The 10,630-nt window shown below is 36.0% G+C and overlaps 1 protein-coding gene across 1 annotated transcript; it reads right to left on the bottom strand.

Annotated features, from left to right (window-relative positions):
- Positions 1 to 938: 938 nt before the first annotated feature.
- LOC121741443 (protein disulfide isomerase-like 1-4) lies at positions 939 to 4,733 on the bottom strand. The gene is made up of 12 exons (XM_042134201.1): positions 4,133 to 4,733; positions 3,419 to 3,548; positions 2,902 to 3,067; positions 2,697 to 2,815; positions 2,485 to 2,565; positions 2,313 to 2,399; positions 2,147 to 2,221; positions 1,944 to 2,012; positions 1,781 to 1,861; positions 1,559 to 1,693; positions 1,416 to 1,472; positions 939 to 1,334 (listed from the first exon to the last, which is right to left on the bottom strand). Exons 1-12 carry the CDS (start codon positions 4,687 to 4,689, stop codon positions 1,161 to 1,163), a joined length of 1,731 nt encoding a protein of 576 aa, XP_041990135.1. The 5' UTR covers positions 4,690 to 4,733; the 3' UTR covers positions 939 to 1,160.
- Positions 4,734 to 10,630: the final 5,897 nt, after the last annotated feature.

Raw genomic sequence — 10,630 nt, 5'->3', positions numbered from 1 at the left:
AGATGCAGCCGTTGAAGAGGCTATGGCGGAATGCTTAATCGAAATACAGCGCGAGGAGGCGGCGGAGGCGGCGCTGCCAACAAGACCATGCTTAGCTCATGAACGACATGATTGAAGAAGTGTGGGCCCGTAACCGCCGTCGCTGAGTTTGCGTATTTTTTAAATTCGTATTGTAATGTATTAATTTTATAAATGAAATGAAGTTTTTTCTCAATTTTTGTAGTTATTTAAATATTCAATTAAAAAAAATGCATAGGGCGTGCCTTAGGGCGCCCCACTTCAGGTGGGGGTAGGAGGATAAAACTGATGACGTGGCGCGCCATCACAGGGCGCCCAGTGTGGATGGCCTTACAAAGATCAAGACCGATCCATCACTTATTTTTCATAAATAAACAAATGTTTAGTCAACTTCTAAACGTACAAATGTTAAGTCTATCACATGAGGTTTTCTTGAAAATGAGTTTTCCTTGGCACCTTTGTCAAATACTCTCGTTTTTCTAGTGCAACATTACAATCCAGTTTAAGTAACTCATATGTAAAAAAATGTTACTCCTTCACAGTAATAAATTCACTCAATTTTTCAATAACTATAGGAGTTATCGTGCATATAGGGAGATCTTTTTTTTTTAGTTTACTCTATTTATGACAATTGAAAATTGCTCAAATTTATGTTCCAAAAGTTGGACTTCCAAACTATTTTCATAGATATTTATAGCTAGCAAAATATCTACAATTATATTCTTAATTAGAACACTCATATAAATGAAGAAAAAAAGATCAATTGGACTTTGATACTCTAAGTCGCACTCTAAATCTGTAATCTTATAGATACCCCATTACTATTTGACAAATCAAATCTAACAACTTATAAGCTCCTTAATCCAATATATTTTGTCACAATTCTCTATCTAATTTGTAAAACTGAATTAGCCAAACACTTGAAGAATGTATAAACCCTTGAGATATTATATCTTTTAATCTCTAGAAACATTTCATAACTTGTTGGATCTTATAAGTTATCTAAAATAAACTTAGCAATGTACCCTTGGTCTAAAAACTTGATCATATATAACCAAAACTGGTAACTAATTATTCAGCTTCCTATTAGCACAATCAGACTAGAGAGACTTTGTCGAAATTGAGTAAATAGTGTCTATAGGCTATAGCTCATCTTTGACATCACTGGAGGAGGTCGTCGCGTCTTCCTTGGCGTGAGCATTGTCAGATGACGATGCCGGAGACGAGCTAGGTTTAGGTAGCTTAAACGGGATAGAAGCATGCTTCTTGATGAACTTGTAGAACGCCACCACTGTTCGCTCGGACTCAACTGGAATCTGCAAAAGTCGAAGCAAACACAGTTGTAGCTCGTACCACAGCAAAAAAAAACGAGGCAAGGTTTTGGTTATATGGCTTACAGGATCGGCACTCTTCTTTCCTGCTGGGAAGAAGACAATTGTGGGGTACCCCTCAGCCTGCAAAAAATGTATGAAACCTCAAAGACTTGACAGCGATACTAAAATATGACTTTCGAATCCAGGAAGGAGGCTAGTCAAAATACCTTGGCTCTGGGGTGTTCATTCGTGGTTCCATCCATTTTCGCCACGACTAGAGATTCAATACCACGCAAGTGGTTGGCGAGTTTGTTGTATGTTGGTTCGAGAGATTGGCAATGACCACACCACGGTGCATAAATCTACATAGTACAGGAAAATATGTTAGTGAACTAGAAAACCAATCATCAGAGAAACTATCGTGCTACGATCAATGTCATTATTGCTACCTCAAGAAGAACATCTTTAGACTCATCCAAAACAATATCATCGAAATTGTCCCCAACAACAATTTTTACGTCACCATCATTCTGCAACATGAAACATTGGAGAAAAGTTGATCAGAAAATTAAAATGAAAATAATCAGATTAAAAGAAGCAGCCAGAACTAACATTCACAGGAATTGGGTCTGATTTGTAGAATGGTTTGAGCTTGTCTTCAACAAAAGCCTCCCCGAATGTCTGATGAAGTGAATAGAGTGGCATCATCAAGACAAATGACATTTCAAAAGGTGATGATAGTAGACTCGCATATATAACAACACACAACATGAAACAGAACCAACAGATAAAAATGCAAATAAGAGTATTTCTACCTTGATTGTCTCTAGAGTAACTTCCCCGTCAAAGACAAATTTCTTAGTCTCCTCACTTGCAACATAGCCCAAAATCTGCAGGAAGATTAAGAACAATTGACTATTCGAAGTTTCCCAATAGGTAAGGCACACATAAAGAAAAAGAGAAGTTCAAAATCAAAGTTACTTTTGGATCGTCTCCAGTGATTCCAAAATAATCTGCCACAGGTCTCCCTACTTCTTCATTGCCAACATCCACATATACAAATATCAGCTGCAGTAAATTTTGAACAGGTTATGAAAAAATAGATATAATCCATAAATTTGGTAATATTAGTAAAAGGCAAACATTACGATACCTTTCCCTTGAAGAGATTTGCAGCTTCTTGAAATGCTTGAAAGGCCTCTTGTGAGTTATTAGACGTGGCAAAAAGCAAAACCTGAGTTTGTAATGTAGGAGCTCAGTTTAGTAACAGTGACAACATAAATCCATACAAATGAAAGATCACAGAGAATGCCAAACGACAGTTGTGCGGAGGTTTTACTATAAAAATACAACCTTGTAACTGACCTGCTTTTTTATTGGACTCTCAAATATCATTGAGGCACTTTCTCTGCTAAAAGTGATCACAATAGGAAGTTTGTTGGCAGAGACGAATTTAGCTATTGCAGACTTTTTGAATTGACCATCTACACAGAGTATCAAGTGGATTAATTCAATCAGAACACCGGCTAGCATAAAGCTGAGAAAAAACAGGTGTATATCGGTTACCAACCAAAATGTGTCACTTTCTCCGCCTCTTTCTTCAATAGGACTATTGCAGGGCGCTTAACGTCAGCTTCCAAGTTAAACAGCTTTGCAACATTAGGATTTGCAGTTTGGTAAAAGTTAACATCATCATCAAGCTTTGACGCAGCTGCAAACTCTTCACTGTCAGGACCCTGTTGCAATCAATAAGAAATCATGTTTAGAATGCTTTTGTCTCATAGGGGATCCTCTATCCTACACCTGATAATTTACTTGCTCATGGGAATATTATCAGTTTGCAAATAGTTATAGACAAATTACAGCTTATCACAAAGGGTATAGACAAAAGAAAAACTTGGCCATATTAAGAAGGCATTGTTTGAACAGGGAAGTTTAAAGATATAAGCAGATGCGCAGATACTACTATCATCAATATGTCATAGAAAATCAACAATACAAACATGAGCGGAAAAGTAGTGCACAATCCCGCATATAATCAATGAATACATTTATAAGAAAAAAGGCTTAGGTAAGTAGTAGCTTACCACCAATGAGTCGAGGAAGGCCAGAACAACCTTCTCCTCAGACGTCAATATACGCTCGGCATCCTCTGTTGTAGTTATGTTAGATACACCAGGTCCAGTTTTCTTCTTGATCCAGGTAACAATAGCATCCCTGCACCAAGATCAACCTTTTATTTTAAAACTTTTGAGAAGAAGAAGAATCACAAAACAATTAAATGTCAACCTTGAATCATCATCCAGCATACAATCAAATGCAGAAGTGCTTGGACAGTAATTTATAGTCTGACCAGTATTCACATGTCAGACATGACAAAAGAAACAATGCATGATAAGATGTACTACTATTTTATAGCAAGCAATGAGGTATGTAAGAAAGACAACAGAAATTGAACTACAATTATTAGCTCACAATTATGAACTGAGACCTTGAATTTGATTTCATCGGAAACAGTTTAGCTAAGAATCTGATGCAGTATTTGGTGCTAAAAATGCTAATTTGAAGTGGATTCATGTTTATAGAACTATATTGAAAGACCTAAATTGGATGCCTGAAAAAGTAGGGAAATAAACTACTCCTATATTCCAATTCTTCAATAACATAGCCATAGATAGCATAATAGTTCTGTAATTCGGAAATGTAATCATCAAAGTACACAAGAATTAAGTGAGAAATCCAGTTCGAACTCCCTCTGTCAATGGCAAACCAAAGTGAGAAATCAAATTAAAAAGACTCACTTTGTCCGTTGACCGGAGTAGGTTTGGTGCTCCCCATCCACAAAAAACAAAACAGTCGGAAACCCCTGAACTTCATAATTCTCCGCGAGCGCATTCTCCACCGTTGCGTCGACCTTAGCAAGCTTCACATCCGCATCCTTAAGCTCGGTAGCGGCGGCGGCGTACTCCGGCGCCAGCTCCTTGCAGTGGCCGCACCAGGGCGCGTAGAACTCCACCATCACATACTTATTCTCATCAACGAAGCTGCTCAAATTGCGGTCCGTCAAAACCAGAACATCCTTCTCATCAATTGCACCACCCCCTTCGTCGCCGTGGCCGAAATCGGAAGGCACATCGAAGTCGTCGGAGTTCTCGAAGTCCTCATCTTCTCCGTCGTCGGAGTATTCGTCGTCGGAGAGAGGATGGTCGCCGGGCACGGCGGATTCCGGTTCCTCGAGGAAACTGAGGTCTTCGTCGTCTTCGTCGGCGGTGGAAGAGGCGAAAACGGGGGTGGAAAGGAGGGAGAAGAGGAGGAGAGAGGCGAGTAGGAGTGAGAGAGTGAGGCTAGTCGTCGCCATCGCTGATGAGTTTGGATCTTGATAGATGTCGGGTCAGATTTATGCCCGCGGTGGAGCGTCTAAAACTGCGTCGTTTTGTAATTTAGAAAGAAAGGAATGAGGAATTCGGAATTAAAAAAAAACAACCCGATCAAGAATAAATGTAAATCGGCATTATTAGCCTTGTTCCTAATGTAATACTGATTGCCAATGGTAATCTAACATATCTCCTAATACATTTTCTATTTACACAAATGAGAAATGGACAATTTTCTTAAAACATCTTCTACCACACTAACAGATTGTGGTGTGAGAGGTCCATAAATAATTAATCAAAATGATGGAATTTAAGGGAAAGGTTGTGGATGGCCTTTTAGGTACGCATTGCCATACATCATCACAAATACTATGATTTATTAATCTAACATTGTGGCATGTTGATGAACAATCCATGGAATTGCTAATATTTTGAAAAATCCAGTGTTGAACTTTGAATATGCATGCTACTGTTGTATAAACTTCCTTGCTTTGGAGTACTATCTCTATCTGTCTGTCTCAGTAGCAGTCCAGCCTACTTTAGTTTCAAATTTTTATAGCCTCTGAATTCTGATAATACTGACTTTAAACTTATTTTTATGCTTTCTCCGAGCTCTGGATCTCTCGTGCCTCGTTGCAGCTACAAAAGAGCAGTCTGGTAAATTACACAGGTTTGTGTTTGGCTGTTGTGCTTTTGGGTGAAAGTACGCGTACATTTCAGGGGATAGCACGATCGGGCTATTGTGGTCCTCGAGTCGAGGCCATGAGCTCGAAGTTCAGCAGTGGAAACTGAGAGGATGAAAAGAGCGACAAAGACGAGAGAAGAGGCCATATGATGTGATCAGGTTAGATATGTTTGAATATGGAGTTGTGCTTTATAGAGGAAATTGTTGCTTGTAATCCAATCTAGTCTTGGAGTTGGCTCAAGCGATATGGGAATTAAAATCATGTTCCTACTTACCTTAGTCATCCTTCATTATTTATAATCATGATATAATCTACATATTTTTATGATATTTCATTAACTGGATTTTAGGCCATATTGTTGTATAGATGTAACAAAATGTGCAGCATCAAATGAATTAATATGAAAAAGTTAGCTTGAGAAGCAGTAAAGGTTGATAATAATGGAAAGGATTAATTGGGTGCACTGTAATTGGAATTCCCTTGCATCGTCACCTGTCCACAAAATTATTACCAAATGTAGTATAGGTATAGCCAATCCATTATCCACTAACCCCAATTAAGGTATATGTGTCCTAACACTTTTGCACTTTGTTCTAATTAAATTTTCACTTTTATGAATATATTACAACAAAAAAGGCGATTACGTCGCCTTGGTTGCTCCCACACTCCGGCCCGACATCATGTGAGGGGGTTCAATTAGGTTGCTCCCACACTCCGGCCCGACATCATGTGAGGGGGTTCAATTAGGGTACGCAGTAGCCCGTTAAGGGGGAGACCTTATCCCACTGGCTACCAGAAGCCCATCTCTCAAGGCCTCACACTTGTACCTGAGAGATGGAAGCAACTACACGACAGCATTGAGATTCGAACCCAGACTCATTCACTTTTATGCAATGTTTTAAAAATCGGACCAGACCGGCCGGTTCGACCGGTCGGACCACGAACCGGTAGGTAGTCCGGTCCGGTTCACCCCTTTAAACCACCACTGCATTGAACCGCCGTGAACCGGAAACCGGTTTTCTATTTTTTTTTCAAAATTTTTTAAAATTTGTTGTTGGTAGAAGTTGAACTCATGACCTCTCTTCTAGTTAAGAAGACCTCTACCACTCCATCATATGGGCTCATTGAACAATTTGAACATTAAATATTTTTATACATTAACCATTAATTTTATCTAAAAAAACTAATAATTCATTTTAATTTTATTATTCTTTAATATAATTATTAATTATAATATATATAATTATCATCCTTTATATTTAATGATGCTCTACTTACCACCTATATTATTATTAGTACCATATAAGATTCATTATTTACTATAAATAAATTTTTTATATTAGAGCATCCGCAACGCGTGCCGTTGCGGTGCCTTATTTCGTTCCGGAGGAACGGAACCGCGGCGGCACGCGTTGCAGCCGCCCGTGTCGTCGCCATTCCGTGCCGGTGCCGTGCCGGGTGCCGTTCCCGCGAGACGCGGCACGACACGTTCCGCCACACGCCGAGGCGACGTGGCGGCCTCCCATTCGACGCGTGACGCCCACTCGCTGCCCCGCGAGTGAGCGTCGTCACGGTGACGCAATAATTCGATTTTTTTTTTTAAAAATCGAATTTAATAAAAAAAATATTTTTATTTATAAAAATTGTTTTTTATATTTAAAAACAATTTTTACAAATAAATGAATACTAGAAATTCGTATTAGCCCATATATATTTGATGGGCTTGCGAATTTATGAAACTCATTCTTGGTTGTCTCTCTTTTATAGAGACATCCTTGAATGTTTTTTGTTCCACTTTCGATGTGGGACAAACTCATCTTGGTTGTCTCTATTTTATAGAGACATCCTTGAATATTTTATGTTCCACTTTCGATGTGGGACAAACTCATTCTTGATTATCTCTATTTTATAGAGACATCCATGAATGTTTTATGTTCCACTTTCGATGTGGGAAAAACTTATTCTTGGTTGTCTCTCTTTTATAGAGACATCCTTGAATGTTTCATGTTCCACTTTCGATGTGGGACAAACTCATTCTTGGTTATCTCTATTTTATAGAGACATCCTTGAATGTTTTTTGTTTCACTTTCAATGTGGGACAAACTCATCTTGGTTGTCTCTATTTTATAGAGACATCCTTGAATATTTTATGTTCCACTTTCGATGTGGGACAAACTCATTCTTGATTATCTCTATTTTATAGAGACATCCTTGAATGTTTTATGTTCCACTTTCGATGTGGGAAAAACTCATTCTTGGTTGTCTCTCTTTTATAGAGACATCCTTGAATGTTTCATGTTCCACTTTCGATGTGGGACAAACTCATTCTTGGTTATCTCTATTTTATAGAGACAACCTTGAATGTTTTATGTTCCACTTTCGATGTGGGACAAACTCATTCTTGGTTGTCTCTATTTTATAGAGACATCCTTGAATGTTTTATGTTCCACTTTCGATGTGGGACAAACTTATTCTTGGTTGTCTCTATAAAATTGTATTTTAAATTATGTCAATTTTTATTTTTTTAGGATTTTAATTATGTCTTTTTCTATTTTTTTGAATTTTAAGTTGTAATGTTATTTTAATTTTATTAAAGTGTGTTTGTTTTAATTGAATTGAGTTGGAAATAAAAATAAAAAATGAAATTGAATGAATAGTAATTTAAGGAACGGTTAAGGAACGGAGGGTTGCAGGTTCCGTTCCTTAGTTAAGGAATGGAGTAAAAAAGTACAGTGGGGCCCGCAAATAGTAGTTTAAGGAACGGTTTAGGAACGGTATAGGAACAGCGTTGTGGATGGCCTTACATACTTAATTTATATACCCTAGCTATTGACATTAATGAATAATCTTATCTAAACTAATTAATAAGTACTTAATTCGTATTTAATTATATATTATTTTACGAAATAAATTTTCTTAAATTAATATAAACATTATCTATTTTAATACATGAAATATTAAATTTTTTATCTAGACTAACTAATATTAAATATATATATATATCTGAATATATTTACTAAATTTTAATATTATTTATATTTATACATCACTAATTATCTATAAGGTTTAATGTTTTGTGATATATTATTAATTGTAAATCATTTACTAAAATTAATATATTTTTATATACATTTGCAACAGTAAAACGGTTAGACCAATGGTTCGACCGGTTGGACCGGTTGGACCGTGAACCAGTAACGTCGCCGGTTCGCTTGCCGGTCCGGTTTTTAAAACATTGCTTTTATGAATATATGTTTATAGGTTATGATGGTTATACCATTTGTATCACAATCTAGATTCATAGATCTCATACGTTACTTTTTCCCCGGTAGAAATTAAAAATTATGTTTATATGAATGTTTTTTTTATATATACATTGATGCTTCTATGAATAGGCTTCCCAAATGCTTCTTTACGACAATTGTAACTAATAGAGTACTAAAAATCAATAGTCTTGATTGCATAATCTTTGAGATCAGTGATGCAGTTATGTTTTGCATGTCATATGCATCCAGCTTTCATCTTTTGATTATTTCATATGGTTTCAATATAGTGTGTGTAGATGATTATTTAACATTGTATTTGAGGAGTACATGTTTTTAAAAAGCTGGGAAGAAATTTGCTCCTAATTATTAAAAGTGGGAAGAAATAATTTAAATATGATTTTTCTAGGCCCAGGGCTATTTTTTAAGAAAACTTAATAGATTCAAATAATTCAATTAGCAGGTATTCTTGTTATTGATGAAGGCCCAGAACTACACTGGAGACAAACTTGGACTGTTTTCCGGGCCTTTCTTTAGCACACAATTTGAAAAAAACTGTTCTAATAAAATGAAATATTAATGATAAGAATCATGTGTTTGAGATCGTCTCATGAGTTAATATTTGTGATGTGGGTTAAAATTTGGATTAAATATGATTAAATATTAACATACTACCAACCAAAATTAAATTACTCAATTTTTTACTTCAAAATAAGTTTTGATGAAGAAGTTTTCTTTGAGGCCGTCTACGTATTACATTTAATGTGAAAAGCAATTAAGTCTCTGAAAAACCAAACCCTTCCAAAAACAATTTGTTCCTCATAATTCTAGTGAAAGTTTATCATCAAACTCTTGTACCAATGCATATGAAGTTCTAGCTTCATTAGTCATTACCATTGTTCTAGTCTTTTGTGATAGTATAAGTGAACTATAAAAAATGACTCTCTATAATTGGGTTTGCATAGTATCATAGTGAAATTTATTGGTACCAATAAGCCTCAGACACATGGGCAGATCTACTTGGAGGATTGATGGGGCATTTGCCCCTACTCAAAAATTTATACCCATGATATTTTTTTTCAGATTTAAAAATTTATTTTAAATTCTCTTTTAAATGCCCCTTCTCATTATAACAAAATTTGATTATAAATATATTTTTGCCCCTCCTGGCTCCGCCCTGCTCGGACATAGAGGTAATCGCATTTTTTTAAATCATTTTCCATGGTTTAATATGAAAATACTCGTAAATAAAAATGACATGAATTATTTATCTAACTGGTAAATTAGGACCAACCATATCATCACACACTTTAATTAATGTCCACATTTCTTACTTAAATCAAAGTTATCTTCATTCTCCACCACAAAATTTCTGTAGTGACGTGTGTTTTATGATGGTAATTAGACTATATCACATCATATCAACAACCTCGAAATCCTGCATATGCAACAAGATATACTGGAATCATTTCTTGTTAAAGTTATACATTGAAATAAATTTGTTAAATACAGTAACAAATAAGCAATAAAAATCATCAAAACATCGTTTCTAGATAAAGATATTATATAATTAAGTCCCTTGTTTTACACTATATAATATGATGAGTAATGACGGTTCTTGAAGTTTCTTCCACAATCCATTTCTATTATGTGGAGTATTTATTGGGGACTGAACTTTGGTTTTTTAAATTCGGGGCAGACAACAAAATTTCTTTTTGTTTATTTTGATGGTTCAAAATTGCAATCTGTCACTTCTCTAGCTAGTTCGATCGACCAAAAAAGAAAAAAGAACTAATAGTGGATTTAAAAATTAATTCATTTGTGGTTATTAGAGCATCTCCAATAGAAATAGACTCGTCGTAGGTCAGTCATAGCCTAGGTAAAAACTCCTTCTGCCACATCATCAAGATAAACAACTGGACAAGCAATAGGTTAGTCATAGCCTAGCCACAATAACCAAAATTATAAAAAAATAA

This window comes from Salvia splendens, chromosome 7, assembly GCF_004379255.2.
Source record: "Salvia splendens isolate huo1 chromosome 7, SspV2, whole genome shotgun sequence".
Taxonomy (NCBI): Eukaryota; Viridiplantae; Streptophyta; class Magnoliopsida; order Lamiales; family Lamiaceae; genus Salvia; species Salvia splendens.
This window is presented reverse-complemented; position numbering and strand designations above follow the sequence as displayed.